At 47.6% G+C, this 20,661-nt stretch overlaps 8 protein-coding genes across 8 annotated transcripts; 4 read left to right on the top strand and 4 right to left on the bottom strand.

The window, feature by feature from the left end:
• Positions 1 to 13: 13 nt before the first annotated feature.
• Positions 14 to 1,064, bottom strand: AGABI2DRAFT_221237 (hypothetical protein; the record flags this gene model as incomplete). The annotated part of the gene is made up of 5 exons (XM_006460861.1): positions 851 to 1,064; positions 537 to 794; positions 401 to 483; positions 279 to 344; positions 14 to 226 (listed from the first exon to the last, which is right to left on the bottom strand). Coding segments are annotated over exons 1-5 (711 nt in total), but the record flags the coding sequence as incomplete, so codon positions are not given.
• A 107-nt stretch (positions 1,065 to 1,171) lies between these two features.
• AGABI2DRAFT_192498 (hypothetical protein) lies at positions 1,172 to 2,008 on the top strand. Its single transcript, XM_006460860.1, has 2 exons — positions 1,172 to 1,312; positions 1,361 to 2,008. Exons 1-2 carry the CDS (start codon positions 1,235 to 1,237, stop codon positions 1,823 to 1,825), a joined length of 543 nt encoding a protein of 180 aa, XP_006460923.1. The 5' UTR covers positions 1,172 to 1,234; the 3' UTR covers positions 1,826 to 2,008.
• Positions 2,009 to 2,020: 12 nt separating this feature from the next.
• Positions 2,021 to 4,623, top strand: AGABI2DRAFT_117837 (hypothetical protein; the record flags this gene model as incomplete). The annotated part of the gene is made up of 6 exons (XM_006460859.1): positions 2,021 to 2,145; positions 2,208 to 2,304; positions 2,358 to 2,473; positions 2,527 to 2,810; positions 3,081 to 3,172; positions 3,235 to 4,623. The coding sequence occupies 6 exons, from the start codon at positions 2,021 to 2,023 to the stop codon at positions 4,621 to 4,623; spliced, it is 2,103 nt and encodes a 700-aa protein (XP_006460922.1).
• Positions 4,624 to 5,545: 922 nt separating this feature from the next.
• On the bottom strand, positions 5,546 to 9,946 carry AGABI2DRAFT_117836 (hypothetical protein; the record flags this gene model as incomplete). The annotated part of the gene is made up of 19 exons (XM_006460858.1): positions 5,546 to 5,894; positions 5,949 to 6,313; positions 6,361 to 6,446; positions 6,502 to 6,956; positions 7,013 to 7,060; positions 7,115 to 7,424; positions 7,474 to 7,552; positions 7,603 to 7,805; positions 7,862 to 8,012; positions 8,060 to 8,366; positions 8,422 to 8,510; positions 8,565 to 8,608; positions 8,662 to 8,847; positions 8,893 to 9,033; positions 9,083 to 9,215; positions 9,266 to 9,344; positions 9,374 to 9,486; positions 9,537 to 9,669; positions 9,726 to 9,946. The coding sequence occupies 19 exons, from the start codon at positions 9,944 to 9,946 to the stop codon at positions 5,546 to 5,548; spliced, it is 3,492 nt and encodes a 1,163-aa protein (XP_006460921.1).
• Positions 9,947 to 10,029: 83 nt separating this feature from the next.
• AGABI2DRAFT_69620 (hypothetical protein) lies at positions 10,030 to 12,176 on the top strand (the record flags this gene model as incomplete). Its single annotated transcript, XM_006460857.1, has 9 exons — positions 10,030 to 10,155; positions 10,210 to 10,479; positions 10,535 to 10,681; positions 10,753 to 10,832; positions 10,880 to 11,203; positions 11,258 to 11,555; positions 11,606 to 11,680; positions 11,730 to 12,031; positions 12,083 to 12,176. The coding sequence occupies 9 exons, from the start codon at positions 10,030 to 10,032 to the stop codon at positions 12,174 to 12,176; spliced, it is 1,716 nt and encodes a 571-aa protein (XP_006460920.1).
• A 1,380-nt stretch (positions 12,177 to 13,556) lies between these two features.
• Positions 13,557 to 15,618, bottom strand: AGABI2DRAFT_221227 (hypothetical protein). Its single transcript, XM_006460856.1, has 9 exons — positions 15,492 to 15,618; positions 15,295 to 15,427; positions 15,233 to 15,245; positions 15,054 to 15,176; positions 14,959 to 15,002; positions 14,793 to 14,904; positions 14,232 to 14,739; positions 14,093 to 14,185; positions 13,557 to 14,032 (listed from the first exon to the last, which is right to left on the bottom strand). The coding sequence occupies exons 1-9, from the start codon at positions 15,591 to 15,593 to the stop codon at positions 13,571 to 13,573; spliced, it is 1,590 nt and encodes a 529-aa protein (XP_006460919.1). The 5' UTR covers positions 15,594 to 15,618; the 3' UTR covers positions 13,557 to 13,570.
• Positions 15,619 to 16,256: 638 nt separating this feature from the next.
• AGABI2DRAFT_117833 (hypothetical protein) lies at positions 16,257 to 20,166 on the top strand (the record flags this gene model as incomplete). Its single annotated transcript, XM_006460855.1, has 19 exons — positions 16,257 to 16,426; positions 16,484 to 16,559; positions 16,616 to 16,638; positions 16,693 to 16,833; positions 16,886 to 16,950; positions 17,001 to 17,512; positions 17,573 to 17,713; positions 17,766 to 17,965; positions 18,017 to 18,039; positions 18,098 to 18,187; positions 18,234 to 18,315; positions 18,370 to 18,424; positions 18,474 to 18,555; positions 18,610 to 18,740; positions 18,800 to 18,899; positions 18,948 to 18,980; positions 19,036 to 19,113; positions 19,165 to 19,320; positions 19,370 to 20,166. 19 exons carry the CDS (start codon positions 16,257 to 16,259, stop codon positions 20,164 to 20,166), a joined length of 2,955 nt encoding a protein of 984 aa, XP_006460918.1.
• A 54-nt stretch (positions 20,167 to 20,220) lies between these two features.
• AGABI2DRAFT_117832 (hypothetical protein) lies at positions 20,221 to 20,659 on the bottom strand (the record flags this gene model as incomplete). The annotated part of the gene is made up of 3 exons (XM_006460854.1): positions 20,221 to 20,318; positions 20,369 to 20,425; positions 20,479 to 20,659. 3 exons carry the CDS (start codon positions 20,657 to 20,659, stop codon positions 20,221 to 20,223), a joined length of 336 nt encoding a protein of 111 aa, XP_006460917.1.
• Between the last annotated feature and the right edge of the window lie 2 nt (positions 20,660 to 20,661).

The following is a 20,661-nucleotide window of genomic DNA, read 5'->3' as shown; positions in this document are numbered from 1 at the left end:
GATGAGGACCTACCATGACAGAGAAGACACCCTTCTTCATTTCTCCGGCGTATTCGGTACCAAGAATGACCATCTCCATGCGCTTGAAGTTGATCTCGACTGAAGTGGTCGAGCTCATGCCTTTGGTAAAGCGGTTAGCCGGGAACTGTCCTGCGTTGTAGATGATGAAATCGGGTTCGCCAAAATCTTTGAGTTGCTCTTCGGTCGGACGGATGAGCATGTTGTGCTATACGGAGGTCAAGATCGACCGACATGAAAAAGATATGAAAACTCCGTACCATAAAGAGGGCATGGTATGCTCGGGCGCAAATGACGCGAACCTTGATACGGTACTTGGGATCCCACTAGAATGGAAAGATGAGACACTCCGGTGCTGTAAGGGGAAATAATGAATACGAACTCCGGCATAGCCATCAAAGACGTAGACGTTGTCGCGGGTGTTGAGATAATCAATGGCACGCTCGCGATTGATTTCAAAGGTGTCTAAGGATGATATGAGATGCAGGACAAGGAAGGACAGAGCGGGGGGGACTGACGCTCGTCCATCTTGATGTTTACAGAACCCCACCAGATGTCATCTTTGGAGGTTTCTTCGTAGACAATACGCTTGTCCTTGGGAGAACGGCCGGTCTTTTTGCCGGAAAAGTTGATGAGGGCACCTGAAGATGAGATGATAGCACCCTCGTTTCGGATGGCATCTTCGTAGAGCTGCGCCACTGCGGCATTTCGCTTAAGCTGGATGCGATCCATGTCGAAGCCGGCCTGTGAGAAGTACTCGAGATCACGGCCGATGACTGGGTCGAGGGTTAGCGATGAGCCCCGGGCGGGGGTGGCTGTCTGTGGGACGTACGATTAGAGTGCTGCTCGGCCTCTGCGGCCTGGGCATAGTGCTTGTGGAGGATGTGAGGGGTGACGTAGGGGGTGTGGTGAGGGAGAACCATGGCTTGCTGGAGGAGGAGGGGAGGGCGAGGGTGGATTATATAGGATGGATAGGGGCGGGTAACTGGCTCCAAGATCCGATGGTGAGCCGGAATGAGCCGAAGACGGTCGCGGGGGTGGCGGAGGAGGGCAATGGGCGACCACGCCGCAATCCGCCCGGCGCTCCGACGAGCCATGGCCAGCTGCAAGAGTGCGGCTGCGATGCCACTGCGGCCGGCTCCTCCCGGGTTCATCATCCACTACTTGTCCCGCTCACCCGTCTTAAACACAAGATGCCTCGCCTCGCTGCCGGTCAATGGCCCCCCCGACTCAGAGCGATCTAGCTATCCGTGCTCTCACCGCCTCAGATGTTCATACTATCCGCTCCCTCCATGTAAGTCTCTCCGTCCGCTTCGGCCCCCTGCTCACCACTCTGTGTCAGTCCTCTACCCTTCCTGTCCACTACCCTCCGGCTTTTTTCACCCAGCTCCTTGTCCTTCCTTCTCGCGCTTGTCTTATCGCCGTCCGCCGATCCAAACCCAATATTCCAATCGCCTTTATCTCTGCCGCCCTGCACAAGTCCTCCGTCCCTAGCCTGCCGGTCCCAAAAGCGCTTGACTCGCCTCGCCCGCGTATAGAAATCCTTACTCTTGGTGTCCTTCCTGCCTATCAACACATGGGCATCGCCCGCCGTCTCGTCGCCGCCGTCGTCGAAAAACTCTGTGGCCCACTCTCAGCAGGCATCGTCGCCCACGCCAACGTGTCCACGGTCAATTCCACTGCCATAAAATTCTACCAGAGTATCGGCCTTTGCGTCTCCTCTGATGTCATACCCAATCTATACCGAACATGCTCCTATGGCCACCGAGATGCCTATCTGGTCGCTGGTCGCTTAGACGATCTCTAGACGTGTATTGTTTATTATTGCTCATGGATCTACGTAGACGTCCCTATATTCGGTTATCCGGTGTACTTTTAGTGGTCGCAGAGTAAATCATACAGTCCCTTAATTAGCATGCTTAATTTATTCACGTGTTGCAACTGATCGCGTCGCGTCACAGCTCTCGCGATTGGCCCTCCCTCTTTCCACTAACCCTGCTCAATGTCCACTCTCAAACCATACCCGTTTCCAACCCTTTACGCCTGCTATCTTTTGAAGTCTCTTCGAACCGCTAGGTCATACAAAAACTATATTGGCGTCACATACAAACCCATGTACCGGCTCCAGTGCGTCTGCACTTCACTTCGGCCGACGAATAAAAATAAAACAAACTCTGACTTTTCACTAGACAACACAACGGTAACCGTCCAGGCGGTGCTCGGGGAACCGCCTTACATAGGCCGTGGGCAATGCAGCTTCTCGTTCACGGCTTCCCGTCTTTTCCCGTACGTTCCTCGTCCGACCAACCATACCGCGTATAACAAAAGATCACACAAAGGCTGCAATGCTTTTTGAGTATGCATGGCAGAATCCTCACAAATCAAGGTATACTCGTGATGAAGCTGGCTTCCTCATTTTTGAAGAAAGCGGAAGGACCTTGAGACATAATATCATGTTCGTCATATTCCCTTTTTCTGCTACATAGATCCGCGTGCTTAATCTGGTAGGATTTTGCAAAAAATGATTCGGATGTTTCCGTTCAGTAAATGGCCCCTCCATGTCAAACTCTTCACAAAGGAAGCTGCATGTTATTGGATTGCCCTCGCCTCTACCTCTCCTTCCTCTCAATTCCATGTCCGTAGCTCCGATGACAAAAGTATCACGTTCGAAAATGAACTCTTGGAAAAGCAAGCTCGTAAGAATGATGAAATGCAATTTCCGCCCGGTTTTACTTATTCCATCGAGTTGAGTGGTCTAAAGCGTTCTAGACGTTTACTTCGCATCAATGATCGTAAGTCTATTTTCTTCGACCCTCGGAAATAATTCTCTTTATGATCGGCCCAACGGTGGCTGTTGATTAAAAAAGCGAGGACTAGTTTACTCTTGCTGTGGATCCGGGTCGAATCCTTGACGTTGTTATTCTGGATTTCATTCCAGCGCACATCTAATCTCCCCTCTGTTTGCTTCCCATAACCGAGAAACAACCCTCGCGCCACCTCGCAATAGCGAATCTGACGTAGACGACAACCATCATACTAACGATTGGTACATCACTTTTCAGGCCCTTATCTCGCTAAGACCGAAGCACTTGTCTCATTAAAGCAGCCGATATCGTGTTCGATATGTGCGGAACCCGTAAAACGCTTGGCAAAGGTACCTTGCTCAATCTTCCCAAATTCCGACGATGGAACCTGACTCTTGATTTGTATTTTAAGGATCATTTCGGAACTGCAATTTGTACACATTCAGATTGTACCTCTGTTGCACATCTCCAATGTCTCTCAAAATCATGGCTTGACGAGGAACGTCATTCATGCTCCTCCCTACCCACCTCTTTCTCCTCTCATTCCTCCTCTTCTCCATCTATATCGTCTTATCATTCTTCAATTGATTTACCCGCGTCCGCAATACCAGCATCTAACACAACGTCGTCTACCTTATCATCGGACCTTGTATCTACTCGCCTTTCTCCTTCTTCATCGGTCACGCCAACTTCATCTCTTGCTAAAGTATCCACTCCTCGGAGCGTTCGCGTCGGTACCAAACTTTCTCTTGACCCGCATCATCAACTCGCACTTTCAGATCCATTTGGTTTGAGCAAAGGAACGTATCCTCGTGGAGGTACATGTCCTTCTTGCGGAACATATACTCTATGGGGCGATATCATCCAAGGGTGTTTTAGCCGCAGCAGCAGCAGCGCCGGTCGTACGGTACCCATAAAACGAAACAGGACTCATTCTCTTGATCAACACCGACAAACCAAAGACTCGGTATTGAAAGACCTTTCGGACTCGGGTGCCGGTACTCCTTGTCTTACTCACTTCGACATGCTTACACTCCAAGATACATCTAGGAAACTAAAAAGAAAAAGCCGGAGTAGTAGGATTTCAAAACCATTGAAAAGGCATTTATTAGCGCAGAAAAAGGAATTGGATTTGGCGAAACTGTTGGTTGAAGGGTATCTTCCGGTTATTCGGAGGGAGCAACAGTTGAGGAGGAGGATGCCTTTTGAACCTTTTAAACCGGGATTGTTGCCTAGAAAACGTAGGAGGGCTAGGAAGATTGTGCGTTTGACTGAAACGACTGGGGTTTTACCTTTGAAAGAGCGTGGTTCTGGAAGACCAAAGGAAATCGTGGATACCCCCGACTTATCGTTGACAAAGCGAGGCCGCGGAAGGCCAAAGAAAGTCCTAGCTGCTCCAGTCATACCTCTGATAAAGCGTAGCCCCGGGAGACCAAAAAAAGCATTGACGATCTCTGCACCTTTGACAAAGCGTGGCCCTGGAAGACCAAAGAAAATCTTGGTTACCCCCGACTTATCCTTGACAAAGCGTAGCCCCGGAAGGCCAAAGAAATTTATGGATACATCCGTCTTACCGTCGACAAAGCCTGGCCGCGGAAGACCAAAGAAAGTCTTAGCTACGACTGTCATACCGGTGAAGCGTGGCCCCGGGAGACCAAAGAAAGTCTTAGCGATCTCTGTACCATTGAAAAAGCGTGGCCCAGGAAGACCAAAGAAAATCGTAGCTACCACTGTTAAACCGGCGAAGCGTGGCCGCGGGAGACCAAAGAAGATTTTAGTCGCTTCAGAGAGTTCGCTGTAGATGTCCGTTGCCACTACGCCGTTGAAAAAACGCGCCCGTGTCAAGACAAAGAAATCATAGTTGGGCTTTCACGCGTTAGGGAAACTCAACACATCATGATGTAGAGTCTATTATGGCCCCTTAGGCCCTCTCAGTTGCGACTGAGAGGGAGAGTGTAGAATCAGAGGCGGGATCATTCGAACTTTTGGGCCTACAAGCATCATATCCTACGATGTCGTAGCAAGAAGTTTATTTTAGACGTAGTCCCTCATGGTCAGGGAAGCTCCTCTCACATAGGCTCACGTCTCAACTGTATCCCGAATGTTGATCGCACTATTCTGACATTTGATTGAGCTGCCTCAACATTGTTCACTCTGACACGGATCTTGACTACAAATCATGTTTAAAATTCTTGTCTCACAAACTCGAGTACTCACGCACACCAGTGCGTGCGTGTGTTCTTTCAAAACTCGAAAATTCGCAAGCTTCATCAGTTGTCGGTAGCAGTTGGTGTGAGAGGACCCAAGTCCCGGAAGAATGGGACGTGCACCTGCGTTCTGGGTCTCGCAGCTCTCCGTGCGGGTTCGTCCTTTCGGGGCTTTCCCTCCTACACGAACTATAGAACCACACCTTTGGTTCCTAATTGTGTCTGTCGGATTGTTCATTATCATTACAAATAGATTATCCTCACACCGGACCTCACAGGACCTCCGGACTCTCACCGGACTCCTACCCAGTCCCATCGCTGAAGTCGGCTTTTTCCGAGAGACCCGCGGCCTGGCTCAGTTGACATTCACTGCTGGGAAGGAGCTACAGTAGTCCTTCACACAAGTTTGATTAATCTGCTATTCTTGCTATTATTAGGATACATGATAACGATTGCGGTGAGATAAACAAGTGAAGCAATACCTATCCATTCATACATTGATAACACACAAGACGCCTAGACAATAGAAGCGCCAGAATTACTGCCGCCAGCGGCTACCAAAAAGTCTGCCACACGCGAATGAATCGCCCTCGCCAGCTTGCGAACATCAGCACATTCACAGATAACACCCCTGTCCACTCTTGCAATCTTTCCGGCTCGAACCTCACCTGTCGCCATGGCTTTTTTCACGACCGCGATTACAATTGAATTGAAATGGGGTAGAGGCTGTAATCCTACCGCCATTGAGTCTGAATTTGATCCCCCGAGTGAAGACTTGGTGGAGTTAACGGATGCGTAGAAAGAGCAGGAACCATCAAGAATAGCGACTCGTTGGCCCGTCATCAATCGAAAGTCCAGAGCGTGCCTAGAAGTCAGAGTGAGTTTGTCGGTCGCAACTGTTTAATAATTGATATCATACCTGAGATCACCATACAACAATCTGTACCACCCAGCTGCCTTCGGATAGACATCCACCACCCTATTTGCTCTCTCCTCTTCCCTTCTGATAGCTTCTAGCTCCGTAACGATGGGTAGTGTCTCTCTCAAAAGGGCAACGAGTCTATTTAGTGAAGGCGCTAGTCTACCGCGTAGAATAGACCTGAAAAAAGGCTCCGCGTCGTCATGAGGGTTAAAAAGGTCTTCTTCGGCAATATCTACATCCATATGCTCCCCACCGGAGGAGGATGTCAGCTCTGGCGGAAGCTTACGGCGAGCAAAACGCAAAACAAAATTCCCTCCTGTCCCAGATATTTGGTCCTCGCATGTTATCGAGACGGTATAGTTCTAAAGCTAGGTGAGTAATTGCCCTGTGGTCGTGACTTGACATATACCTCGGCGTATGCAAATTCCACAGTCTGGAGATCGAATGACAATAATCGAATGTCATGCCAATTCTTGGCCTTGGACATTTGTGCAACTAGATGTCAAATTTAATTTACAAAATCATATGAAGCAACACAAAAGCAGCGTACCTTCTCGCGCGATCACTACCATCTTCGATACTCTCGCCCACTCTTCCAAAAATTCACCGACACAAGTATCCACGTTCTCTGACAAAAATGATACAATCGCTTCCTTTGTATCATATATTATTCGTTTGGAGGGTCGGATAATAGTTCCACCAATTCTTCTGCCCATTGGCTGTTGCACGTACTTCAATTTAACAATGGTGATTACCTGCGCCTTTTGTTCTGACCACCACCCTAGTGGCACAACGCGAATATTTGGCATAGCTGCTTCGGCCGCAGGCGCCCCCGAGAGAATGTCCTTGGATTGTACGCATATCCCTGGGACTGAGCGTGCGAGGGAAGATTGGGCATGAGCCTGATCCTGTGTCACAGGCATGCCACTTGTAGGGTTGACATGTGTGAATGGGATTCCTTGTAATTTGAGCTGTCGCTCAACATTCATATATGCCACTCGGGCACTATTCGATCACGTAATCTCAGGACCTGTTTACGAAGTGAAAGGAGAACGACATACCAGCAGTAGCTGTAGAGTTCTCGTAGCATCTGTGTTTCCAAATCAAAACTGTCCCCAGAGAAATTAGCCTAATATCAAACTTGACAAAACGGGAGTTCATACTCGGGAAATCCGGGTTGTCCCAGTGTAAGCCCCGCCAATCGCATTCTCTTCCTACCCGTCTTCACACCAGAATTCAAGTTCTCCGTCATTTTTGAAACTGCTAAAGTTTCCCTGCGAATTCTATCATAATCCAACCACGCGATATCCTGGAGAACCATATGCGCAAACATAACCTCCCTGTCTGTCGAGGTTGTTATGAGGGCAAATCGATATTTATCGTCAGTTACTACAATCACAAGATAGTGATTCGGGAAATTGGTGAGTTGTATGAAAAGAAAGACGCGCGCGTCTGAACCAAGTTTTGCCCACTCTAAAAAAAAAATTTAACACAATCACTATTTCGAGCCATTAAGACTGACCTTGCTGCGGGAAGTGGCGCATTCTGTAACACTGGAGACCGAGATATCTCGCCTTTTGTTCGGCGAGGTCTATTATAGTCTACGAAACGTTGTGAGTGTCAGGCACAGATAAGCTCATTTGACACTCACCATGAAGCGCAATCGGAACAGGGCATTAAGTAGAACGGTAGGATCATCATTTATTTTCTCAGAGATGACGTTAAATCGAGACACCCTTCCAGCTGCTGCGAGATCACCAGAGTCCCTCAGCGTTATCCGGCCTGTTCGGGCATCAATCGTGACAATGACAACCTCATCTGCACAAAGATGAACTCGAAGCGCAGGTGACCCGACTGTTGAAAAATGGGCATGAGCAAAAGCCGTTGACAAGACTAGGCTTTTAACTGACGTTCAGTAATCCGTGTAACAACGCCAGGTGGACCAAACACTGCGCGAGCATGACTGGTCTGGAGCTGATGCTGGAAGGTAGCTAGTATTGCGGCTGTATGGTTCTCAATGATCGCTTTGAGCATAGCTTCGAAATCGAGGCATTCCGGCTTCTGGGAAGATGTTAATTAACGAGACTTCCTTTAATCAAAAGACGTACGATTTGTAAATGTTCCTTTGGGAGTACGAGCTGATCAGGAGGCACTCTCGCACCGAGTGCGCCTTTCTCGGGCTCCCATTTCATTTCAAAATGGAGGCCCTCGACCTCATCCGAGGGCGTAGCATCACCTAACTTAGCCTTCCGCTGAAGCTTGGCCAGTGTTCTCATCTTTGGAGAACGGTCGGGACCTGGGCCCGCCTGCGGAGGGCCACGAGTCTCTACTATCGAGATGATAACTTTGCCGCCTAGCAGGGGGAGTTTGAATTTGCGGTGCTGCTGTCCAGGTATGGACGGTGCTGTTGGCCGTCTAAACATGTCAGTCGAGTGAATACTCATTTGGGGGTTACAGCTTAGTCACTCACATCCAGTAGGAGACAGTCATAGATTTTCTGTTTTGGGTCATCTGTACTGTCAAGTAATCCGCCCAACCAAGTGCACGCATTCTTTGAGCCTGTTGAATCAGTTTAGATGCTACTCTCCAATGACGAGGACGAACGCTACACACCTGATACCAGAGAATTTCCAGTTGGTAAGACAACGACATCATCTCTGAACCGACAAATGGATATCAGAATCCACTACACATAACGACGATAACATACGTAGGAAATTGAAAACGCGAACTAAAGGCGCGTCTACGTAGCCCGGAGGTAGCTTGGCCCTTGAAGGAGGTTCAAAACCGGGTGGCACTTGCTCCAGCTCTGGCAGCCGCAAGTAATATGCCAGTCTAGCGTCGGCCTCGTCTGTAATATGGCGTTTGAGGAGACCAGTAGGTATTCTGGGAAACTCTACAGATGATAAGGGGATGCTCAAGGAATGAATTATGCTCATACCCTGCAAAGTAGCTACATCGCCTCCAACTTCGATCAAGAACTCGACATGAACAAAAAACCATCCATCATCAAAATCGGCACCACGAAGACATAGAGACATTTCAAACAAATGGGGCACCATGAAGTAGACTCTGCCATCAGCTTGCATCGGAGTTAGTCACCATCTGGCAGATTCAGGAGACGAGCATACCAATACGATACTGCGCCATCTCAACCGGAATGACTTCCCACATGCGCAGCTTATAGCGGATTGCCTCTTCAATATCTGACAGGGTCTTGCGGACTTCAGAATCAATTAATGGGGTTGGTTGAATGATGTACTTCTGTGGAAGAGATGAGTATTGTCACCTGCTTAACTGTTTTCCGTGTGTACCTTGATACATGTCGGTAAACGTAGGTAGGAACCAGTTGTGAGAACATCGAGCGACGTAAGGAGATCATGGTTACGCAACCTGCAGACTGTTCATATTCCTGTGAATACCATGGACGATAGGGCACTTGCCTAGCGGGATCCAATTGGTCTTTAGCGATTCTGAGAGCCTCCATTACATCTTGAAACTGCTTATGTTGACCCATAAGAAATGCGGTGATATTCTGCGCAGCATAAGCAACAGAGCAACGAAGACTTATAGAATAGACTTCACCATGCATTTCTGAACGACATCCGCGTCTCTCGACCATTTTGCTACAGCATATAATTTTACCACCTGCTTCTTTGTTTTGACCACCCAATCCGCCAGCGTTCGTTTCCTCGCCACATCCGACATTCCGGGAAGCCTGATGCATAACATATCAGAAAAGAAGGCAAACGAGTGCACGTACAAAAGGCATACGTTTCTGCCATTTCAGACAATTCGGCATAAATGGTCTGAACCACACGCTGGAGAAGTTCTTTGAGATAGATTTGGTCATCATAAACGACTGGAAGCTCGCGTTCGAGGAGCTCGAGAGGAACGTCGTCAGTTTCCGTGCCTGCAAAACCATTTGGATTTGTCGAGGACTCTAGTGCATGGGCGGGGTGAGGAAGAGTCACGGCCAGAGGAGTCTCGGTCATAGTTAAAGGGAGTGCATGAGGTGAATGGAAGAAGGAAGAAAGCTATTTATTTGTAACAATGATCCATCATCCTCTCACTGCCCATGGACTACCTCAGAAACTTGGGCTCTGCCCTGGTTCAGAAATCTGGCCTCAACCTTCCCTTTACCCTCGGCCAAAAAGTTCTTTCCTTCGAGGGACTATACTCTCTCTACGACGCAGTAAAACGAGTCAGTGAATCGCCTTCGACGGCCTCATCCTTCGCTTCCTGACAGGTCTTCTAGGAGGATGGATCTAATGTCTCCGTATTCGAGTATGACCTCTCCGATTCCACCCGGCCAAATTTCAAAGCTTTTGCGCAAAACGCTCTCAAAAAGCTCAGGACAATACGCCATCCTGATGTCCTGAAATTCATTGACGCAGTAGAATCAGACACGTCAATATTTATCATGACCGAACGGGTTCAACCTCTCTCTAACGCTTTACCTACATGGATATCCCGTAGTTCTCAAGAAAGAGAGGAGTGGCTTTTATGGGGTCTACATCGTGTATCGGTATGCCTTCCTCTAACACGTCGTCCTTTCGCTGTATCAGGACCTTCATACTCAGGTCGCTCTAACATTTCTCAATGACTCCTGTGCATCTACCCACGGAAGGATATGCATGCAATCGATTTTTATCTCACCTTCTGGTGAATGGAAACTAGGAGGATTTGAGCTTCTTAGTAACATCAAGGACGATACAGCCATTCTATATGTAGGTGTCCTCTTCCTCATCTACTCGATTTAGTGCTCGTCCAGTACGAATCACTTCCTCTCCTTTATTAGAATCTCGGCGGTGCTTTCCCATCATCTTTCGCATGGACTTCTCCAGAGGTGAAGAAAGGTAGTTGGTCGTCACTGAAACAGTGAGCTTGAGATTTTCGCAAATTGAACACTCACACATTTATTGCAGATATGATTCCGTGGCACTAGATTCTTATGCCCTTGGCCTACTATTGCATTCTGTTTTCAATCCCAATCATGCTGCACCAGAAACCTCCCTCCCGCCCCACCCTCCACCAACCGCTGCATCGCGTGGCTCAATACCCGCATCCATGTTTAATGCATACAAGAGGCTTCTCAATCCCAATCCAAGGAATCGACTCAACCCCAAAGGTTTTCTTGATCTAGGGATGGTAGATACCGGATTTTTCGCGGCAAATAGATTGGTCAAAGTCTGCTCGGGGTTGGAGAGTTTTTCAATAGCAAGCGAAGCGGAGAAGAATTTCCTCCTCAAGTGAGTAGGTTTCATCTTGCATTCTAGAGATGTTATCTATTCAGCTATCCACAGAACCCTCAAAGAATCAGCATCATCCTTTCCATCCGAGTTCACTACCCACAAAGTGCTGCCATCTCTCGTCTCTGCCCTTGAATTCGGCGGCGCAAGTGCGGCAACAATGCTTCCTCTCGTCATTCAATTTGGCAAAAACCTACCTCCAGAGGATTATCCTAAAGCCATTATTACACCTTTAATCAAATTATATGCCAGTCCGGATAGAGGAACACGAATGGCTCTGCTTGACAACCTTCCAGAATATGCAGATAAGCTGGACAAGAAAACAGTTTCAGAAAAGCTCTTCCCTCACCTCGTAAGTCTAAAAAAAACGCACCATTCTGGCCTTTCTACATTCCCCCACAGCAAACGGGCTTCACTGACACCGTTGCCGTCATTCGAGAAGCGACCACCAAATCCATTGACCTTCTGGCTCCCAAGGTAAAGCTCGCCATCCATGCTGACCGGCGTTAATGACATACTTTCATAGTTCACGGACAGGATCCTGAACAATGACCTCCTCCGTCTGCTTGCCAAGATGCAAATGGATCCCGAGCCATCCATTCGGACGAACACTTGTATACTCATTGGACGGCTCGGACCTACTCTTGGTTACAATACCAAGCGCAAAGTCCTCGTGCCCGCATTCACTCGCGCTCTAAAGGATTCGTTCGTTCATGCGCGCGTAGCTGGGCTTATGGCATTCATGGCGACTATCGACTGCTTCGAAGCAGAGGATATCGCGACGAAGGTTCTTCCAAATGTTACCTTCACCCTAATTGACAAAGAGAAGTGAGATTTTGATCCGTTATGACGGATATTTTTACAATATTGCATTTCTAGGTTAGTAAGGGATCAGGCATTCAAGGCCATTGAGCTATTTGTGAAGAAACTAGAGGAATACGCGAAAACCATGGTGTTTCCTCAATTATTTTGAAAGTGTAATCACATCTGACCTACCACATGCAGCCAGCAACCGGTTCAACAGACACCGCAATTCCCGCAAACGAACCAGCGGGCGGCGCGTTCCCCATTCCGAATGGCCTCGTAAACAGTGCAACAGGAGCTGCTGGCACGCTTGCAGAATGGGCTATATCGTCCTTCGGTAAACGGGTATGTGTACATCTCCTTCAATGAATCTTTCAGCTTCACGGGTTTTTAGTTGGCCCCTTCTGACCTCCAAACTTCTATTACGGCCGGAGCCAATGCAGGAATGAACCAACTTTCAAACACTAATATGCCAGGTGGTTTCTCCCCCCATATAGGCGAATCAGCGAACAAAACTTCGACCCAGACGATCCCTGAGGAGCGGACTCCCAACTCGGTGGCTTCTGGTACAGGCAAAGCCCTGCAGCTAGGTGGAAGTTCGAAGAAAATAGCAAATACGAACGCTGTCGCCCAGTTTGCTAAGGAACTAGAAGATGAGATCATGGCTGGTAGCGATAATCCTTGGGGCAATGATGACCTTATGGATGTCAATGCCGATCAGGATGATTGGAGTGAGTGTGCAGTTTCATGCTTGCTTCTTAGTTATAAACCACTACCCTGGTTTTAGGTGCATTTGAAACGGCGTCAAGTCCACAGCCTCAGCCAATGACGAACAACAATTCATTGAGTGGGTCAAGAATCGGTACTCCAAAAACAAAGAGCCTTTTGTCACCGTCCTCAATACCAAGAACAATACCTGTCCCAAGAGCTACGTCTCCTGCACACTCGACCCGCCGCTCAACGCCCATACAATCCCCCCCTACACCCGTAATCGGTGAATGGAATGAAAATGACGACTGGGGCCAAGGGGTACTAGCTTCACCTGATCCAAAATTAGTTCAAACACCTGCCGTGTTAATGACGAAAGAAGAGAAAGCCGCAGAGATGGCCAGACGGAAGGAAGAGCGGAAACAGGTATGCGTTATTGCGTGGAAATTTTATCTTTTTGATATTGACTTGACCTCTATAGCGTATTGCAATGCTGAAAGAGCAAAAGAAAAATGCAGCAAAGGTTTCATGAGACCAGGGATGTAACACACACATATGATTTTCTTTAGTGATAAGTGTTGAGTTCCAATTGTCATATCTATCCGAAGCATACGCTATGTCTTTCTACCTCATGAGCCCGAAGCTCCATCTCTATTCGACTGACCTCGATGCATTCCACGCCCAGCGAACCCAATACGATGGATAAAAGGCATACCCCAACCTCGAGCGGGTATCTGAGGTACGATCGGCGGAGTAGACCAACTATCCGGATCTTGCGATTGCTGTTGCTGAGACCGGAATTGAATCTTGTCATCTTCCTCATTTTCGTCGGGCTATACGAAAGGGCTCTAATGACTATCTATCGATCAAAGTGGGGAATCGACACACCTCAAGGTCGATGACTAGAGCTCCCGTGTGCCAACCGGCAGCGGTGACAGAAAAGCAAAACCTATCCTTGGACTTTCTCCGCCCATGATCAAATCTCACCTCTGTTGGTACTGTGACACTTGGTGGTCTGCCCCTGCCTCCATTCAACTGAGCTTGATTTGCAAACCCACCCGGTGTGCCTATTGGCAGTGTCAATGGATCGCCCAAACCCAGCGCTCCCTTTGAATATGAACCCCAAGTGTATAATTTCCCACTTGCTGAAAGGGCAGCACTATGATAGTCACCAAATTCAACAGATATGATGTCTCTGTTCTGGAGCTCGGGTATTATCTTGGGTTTGGAGTCAGGATCTGTATCAATCTCCCCCTGGAGAACTATGGAACAGGAGCCTGTCGAGAACGCAGAGAAATGCATGAAGTGGGCGGAGACCTGAAAGGTGGAGTTGGTTAAAAGATTGAGACATTTATGAGCGTAAAGACGAATACTGACATGGGTGATCTTTATAGTTTCCGGTAGTTCAAAATTTCCGTCTGAAAACTCGGACAGTTGGCAAATTCGAGCTGTCTCGCTGAACTCTGGAAGCTAGTTTGGACATCAGAGGTGTTCATATACCTATCGGTGGACATACATATTGCCAACCTGAAGTGCCAATAGCGCCCTCATAATCAAGTCCTCGGAATCTGAGGACGTGCCCATAGTTAGTCAGTCCAATTATCATGCTGTCCATACCCCCGATTTCAATCAACCGAGGTGGGAGTTCCCTGAAATCCTCGCCGATACCTGCGATATCAGGTAAAGATGGCAATGAAGGTAGGAGGACAGGGTCGACGGCTGCAGTCCACGTGTGGCATGGTATAATACCATTCCTCGCTTGTGCTTCCCCGACCCCTGATTCATCCATACTTTGGAATCGCGTATCGACCTCTTCCTGGAGAGCACCCACTGTGGGCCACCAAACGAGAACTTCACCATTTTTCAGGAGAGCAGACGAGAATGACCATCCACATTCAATCTGGATAGGCTCGGAGTCAGGCTGAGACAAAAGGTGAGAGGAGAGCCGAAAGGGTCGTCCCCAATTAACAAAGTTCCAAATTCTGCCTTTGATATCTAAAGAGCAGGAGTGCAGACGCCCACAGCTACAGCGACAATCAAAGACTCAATACGCATGTCAAATAAATGCTGTATTTACCTTATACTTCTGATTGGGTCAGGCATCTCCAATTTCAAAGGATTTCTTGCAGGCTTGCCCTTAGCAGCATACCCGTCCAGATGAAGACTATGCATCGTCCCATCGAGAGTCCCTGTTCCTTTCAGTATGAGTGGCTAAAATGCCTGAGAAAGGGCCCCGCACATACCCCAGACATACATATTGCCCCGCGTGTCGAGGGCATGAAAAGACCTTGAAACGCAATGTGGACAATATAAACATTAGAAAGAGTAGTGCACCCACATGCCGCCTGCGATGAGCTTGATAATGTTGGCTCCAGGGATATCCAGCTGGACAGGAAAAGGGACACCAGCAGATCTGGACCCAGGGTATTGCCTCAGTCCTAATCGTGAATTTTCAGCCTCTCTACAGAATAGTCAACTCGGCGACGAATGCTATGAGTACCAGGTGATAGAACTCACCCCCATACAAACACTGCAATGAAGAAATTAAAACATTTATGTCGCAGCAGGGTAGATGTTACCTTTGGGTCTATATAATCCTCTATAGATAAACTTCCAACCTGTACGTCGTGCCGTCCCCGATCCATCAAAATTATAGTCTGCCTTGAGTTTGCGATACCAGAGCGTTTCATCTGAGCACAAGAATAAGAAGTACTAGAGGATGAACATGACTCGGCGGTTAAAGCTTCATCTTTTCGTGGGTCGAGATATTAACCACCTTTGATGTTACGGTCAACGAGAGAAGGTCAGTGACTGGTAAAACAGGGAACAGGTTGTCGAGAAGAATTTCTGGTGGAACATCGACGATATTGGTAGGCATTGGTGTGTGTGTGGTGAACGGCCGCAGCAACACAAGATAAAGCTTATGACATCACTGCGGATTTGACGTTCTCTCCCGTTTCTTGACATTTGTTATGATTCATTCTGCATGGTGCTTCGTGACTATCTTTCGATCGCAGAGCTCAGCCCTTTTTATCTCAAGTAGGCACTATATATCTTCCAAGCGGAATATAGATTATATACTTGTCGGAAGTGAATGGTTGGTTTTCAAGTTTATTTGCCGAATATCTTCAGGTCTGGTACTGAGGGTGTACACTCATGGTCCCATAAAATCATACATAGCTAGTGGGCATAGTCTGAAATTTGAATATATACGTCGCTCGCCGCGTTTTAGGATTACCTGATGGTGGTTAGTAGATGCAGAGTTACGCACCACCGATAACCACCCGGCAGAACGAATTGATGGTGGATCAGGCGTGGATCGGATGTGGATAAAGTCGCCACATATTGGCCGAGGTTGTAATGACCCTATCATGATGCATGATGTACTAATGAGTATGTAAGTGATTTGCCTGACGACCGGCGTGCCTTGCACCATATAAGTATCGGTTAATTTTGAGATCATTGCATAAATGCCCTGATAGACCCTTTCGCCGCTCCTCTGGTTTCGCCTTACAGCACTCAACATCTACATTTTTGACCAATGGCCGCCGTTGATCCAGGAAAGGCTCTCAGCAGCAGCACGACCCGTAGTTTTGTCACTGCCTTGGTTGTAAACGGGGCTCTCCTTGGGGTGGAAGTTCTGGCATTCTTTCTTCTCAAGCAGAAACTGTGGAGAATTTATGGTCCCAGGACAGTCCTACCACCTCCACAGTGAGGATGAACTACTTTTTTTTCTAACGTGTGTCGGTTCATCTTATTCCTCTCTAGTAAACGAGCAGCAGCGTTACCATCTGGAATAGCCAAATGGCTCCCGGCACTTATAAGATACCCAGCGGAAGATATTGTTAGTTTGCCTTTTCCAAACAACGTTCACGGAGTCACTGACAGAGGTGCTCGTAGATACACAAGAATGGACTTGATGCGTAAAGTCCATTTTTTCCCATTCCTCTGGCCGACATTGACAAATCGTGGTCTAGTTATATGTTCCTAAGATATATCAAACTCCTCATTTGGATTTTTTTGGTCTTCACCCTCTCTACATTCGTCGTTATTATTCCAGCAGATGCCGTTGGGATCACATCTGATAAAGAAGGCCTTGAAAGAATATCGTGGACAAAGTAAGTTCATACCTCTGTTCCTTTTTATTCACTTTGACCTAGAAATTTTCAGTATCATTCAACCACGAGATCAAAGCCGATTCAGTGCACATATTGTCGTTGCCTATGTCTTAACATGTTTGTCGATTTCTACACGTGTCCTTTGAATTTTTCTCATCACCTCGTAGTTTTCGTAGTGTGGATGATTCGTCGCGAGATGGCCTATTTCGTAAATCTGCGCCACCAATTTCTCATTAGTCCGTCTCATTCTCGGCTCGCACAAGCTCGTACGGTCTTAATCACTTCTGTACCGGACGAACTGGCCAACGAACGCGATCTCCGCTCATTCGCAAGTTTCGTACCAGGCGGTGTTGACCGCGTTTGGTTATATCGTGACACACGATCCTTGAATGATGTGTTCGAGAGGCGACAAGATACATGTCTGAAGTTAGAAGCAGCGGGATCTAGCCTACTTGTCCAGGCAGTTTCAGCTTGGAGGAAGAAGATCAAACATCATAAGAAAGCCATGAACAGGAAACGAAAGGATGAGGAAGGACTCACTATTTCGAATGACTTGGCAATACCGCCACTAACTCGCGCATTTTTGGACGAGCTTGTTCCGCCAGCCAAGCGTCCTCATCATCGCACTGGGTTTTTGGGGATGATAGGACAAAAAGTTGATACCATTGATTGGTGTAAGGTGAGTAGCGCTTAGCTCAGATTAAAATTTCGTCGTATGATTGATGGGCGATGTTAACAGAAAGAGATCGCGGAATTGAATGGCATTCTGCACAAGGAAAGGGAAAATATTGTCAAGGGTAAATTCTTGGGAAGTGCATTCATCCGCTGTAATCTTCAGATGGGTGCGCATGTTCTGGCGCAATGTGTTAGCTACCACGAAGTTCGTGATTTCTTCCTCGATTCGATGGAATGACTCTGACGAGAAAAGCCAGCCTTCAACAATGTATTCAAAATGGATGGAAGCCCATCCAAAAGATATAGTTTGGCATAACCTGGACGATGGAGCTCTGGAAGTACGGGGGCGATATCTCACTTCGTGGGCGGCGACTGTTGGTCTCATAATTGCATGGGCTTTTCCTGTCGGTTTCATTGGTACTCTGAGTAATTTAAGTGGCTTTTGTGTCAAATTCCAGTAAGTTAGTTTTCCGCACCGGGAAACACTTTTGACCTAAGCTCAACACAGCTGGCTTAATTGGTTATGTGCTGGTAGGCTTACCAACTAGGATCTTCTACTTTGATCTGATCTAACCATATGTACGAGTAGCTCCGAAACCTGTCCTTGGACTCATTCAAGGTGTTCTTCCTCCTGCCTTGCTCGCTGCCCTGTTTTCCTTGCTACCATTCATTCTGCGAGGTACACTGCTGTTTTCATTTGATGAGCTCTCGCTTATGATTGTTAGGTCTCGCTTGGTATGAATGTATCCCTCGGTATTCTCTCATTGCCGTCAGCGTCTACAAACGGTTTTATTTCTTTTTGTTGATGTAAGTTTGAATAGGAGACTGTTATCTCTGAAGGCCAGTAATGCTGCTTGATAGCCACGGTTTCTTAATCGTCACATTGAGTTCTGGAATTACACGGGCGATTCAGAACGTTCGTCCATCAACTATGTCTCCGCCCCTCAATGTAAAACTTGTTCCAGATTATTGAGAACCCAGCAAAAACGGTCCAAGAGCTGGCTAGTCAGCTCCCTGGTGCATCAGTATTTTTCCTCACTTACATGGGTATGCTCCACGTGTCTTTAATTCCCTCCCCCTGGATTTTGACGATATTCATAGTAACGCAAGGCTTGGCAGGTGCTGGGGCAGCACTTGTCCAATTGGCCCCCTTGGCTCTGCACTTCCTTCGGAAGTGGTTCCTTGGGCGTACCCCGCGCCAAGCATACGGAGTTACCTTCCTCATGCCACATGTAAGTGTCTCATCTTTTGTTGAGCATGGTAAAGGATTGTGAACTTTGTATCGCCATAGGCTGACTTGAGTGTGATCTTCCCTCGTCTGTCATTACTTGCCACAATCGGTTTTGCATATAGTGTTTTGTCGCCCCTCATCAATCTCCTCGCCTTTATTAGTATGTTTCTGCATCATCCAGCCACTTGACACTAACGCCACTTATCAGCTTATCTCACGTACTATTTAGCGTGGAAATTTTGTGAGTTTACTGAAACACGTCTGGAGTTCTGGCACAGTTCACTGATAACTTACAGTACTATCCCAGGTCATTGACCAACCGGATGAATTGGAAACCGGCGGCCTTTATTTTCCTATGGCCATCAACAATCTATGTGAGCAGCGATACAGATTGTTGGCAACCCCCAGCTAATTCGCGTTTTGAGTTGTCGGCCTTTACATTGAACAAGTCTCTCTGGCGTGTTTGTTCTTCCTAAAAGCATCCGGTTCGGTTGCGGCTGCTATTGCGCAAGCAGTTCTTATGCTTGTTCTGTTGTGTATAACCGCTCTGGCACAGCTCTTAATCAACCATAGCTTCAACCGTGGGTCCTTCAGTTTACTATTAACAGACGCTCACGTTTGGCATTTTAGCCATCATCAAGTACTTACCTATGTCCCTGGCGACTCAGCAGGCGACGCGTAGATATGAGAAATATAAGGAAAAGGAAGGACCATCGAACAGTGATACCGACGATAATGGCGTTGATTTATTCAGCTGGACCAGTGAGCTAGATATACCCGTTGCAGGAGACGCAGTCGTACTCATTCAATCATCAGCGGTTCGCAATGTGCGCAAGCGGACCAAAAAAACAACTAAGCAAGTTAATAACGACAGTGACTCTGTCAAAGTCGATTCCATCAGGGATTCAAGCTCTTCGTGTGATCTTTTGGAAGGCCTCAACTCGCCTCAGACAAGTGATGATAAAATAGCTGAGGCGTTAGGATTGACAGCAGGGCCAGAACTTTACCCTATGAAGTCTCTGAACTCGATTGCGTCGAAGGCTTCATCTATGTCCAAAATATCCCTGGGCCCCAGAAAATCAAGTAGCAAGGCCTCGAAAAAAAAGGATAAGGCCTTAGGAAAGGGAAAAAGCTTGTTCTTCGATCGACATCCTGCCCTGAGTCCTGCCACGGAAGCGCTTACTGATGATTCGGATGACTCGGAAGAAGACGATGCACATGCATTTGATCACCCCTCGATATACGTTGAGCAACCTTGGATTTGGATACCCAGAGATCATCTTGGGTTGAGTGGAGTGTTGGTGAAGGAGTTGCAGGATGCAGGCGTCAATGCGAGTGATCTCGGTGCAGAGATGCAAGTCAATGGCGTTGTGGAGGTGACAAGAAACCCGCCTGACGAAGAATGGACCGGAGGGCATGATGCTTGACGATGTTCTAGGATTTCTATAACAATATATATCGCGTTCTGTAGGTTGAGTTTACTATTCCGATGCCTGCTGCTGAAGCTCATCGATTGGAAGGCGGACAAGACGCTGCCCATCGAAAGTATCTTCGGCATCCTGTTTCTCCCTTGAAGCCACTGAAGTAGCTATAAGACGAAGGGGCATGATCGTTGAAAAATATGCGCACGGAAAAGGTTTAGTATTTGGAACATCCTAGGCCATTGCTCTAGGACCTGTCCGTGAACTGTAATACGGGTAAGATCGGATGCTCAGCGAGTAGTGGTAGAGATTAGGCACCCTCTCCAGCCTTTGCCATAACTTCACAATCCTCTCCCAGGGCTTCAATGCGTTGTAGATAGAGCGCGCTTGCTCGTTCGAGAGCAGCCACAGCATCAAACTCCTTTTTTTTCTCGATGAGTTTTGCCATAGCAGCAGAAGACGTTTGGCGCCCCGAGATGGAGGATTGACGGACAGACATAA

This window comes from Agaricus bisporus, assembly GCF_000300575.1.
Source record: "Agaricus bisporus var. bisporus H97 unplaced genomic scaffold AGABI2scaffold_5, whole genome shotgun sequence".
NCBI classification, from domain to species: Eukaryota; Fungi; Basidiomycota; class Agaricomycetes; order Agaricales; family Agaricaceae; genus Agaricus; species Agaricus bisporus.
The sequence above is the reverse complement of the archived record's forward strand: the minus strand, read 5'-3'. Positions and strand labels throughout refer to the sequence as shown.

Excerpts from the sequence above, each read along its gene's own strand:
- AGABI2DRAFT_192498 (XM_006460860.1), top strand. The coding sequence starts at position 1,235 with ATGGCCCCCCCGACTCAGAGCGATCTAGCTATCCGTGCTCTCACCGCC. Across the intron at positions 1,313-1,360 it reads ATACTATCCGCTCCCTCCAT|TCCTCTACCCTTCCTGTCCA; the intron begins GTAAGTCTCTCC and ends ACTCTGTGTCAG.
- AGABI2DRAFT_221227 (XM_006460856.1), bottom strand. The coding sequence starts at position 15,593 with ATGCCTACCAATATCGTCGATGTTCCACCAGAAATTCTTCTCGACAAC. Across the intron at positions 15,428-15,491 it reads CGTTGACCGTAACATCAAAG|TACTTCTTATTCTTGTGCTC; the intron begins GTGGTTAATATC and ends TTCATCCTCTAG. Across the intron at positions 14,905-14,958 it reads GGGCAATATGTATGTCTGGG|GGACTCTCGATGGGACGATG; the intron begins GTATGTGCGGGG and ends TGAAAGGAACAG.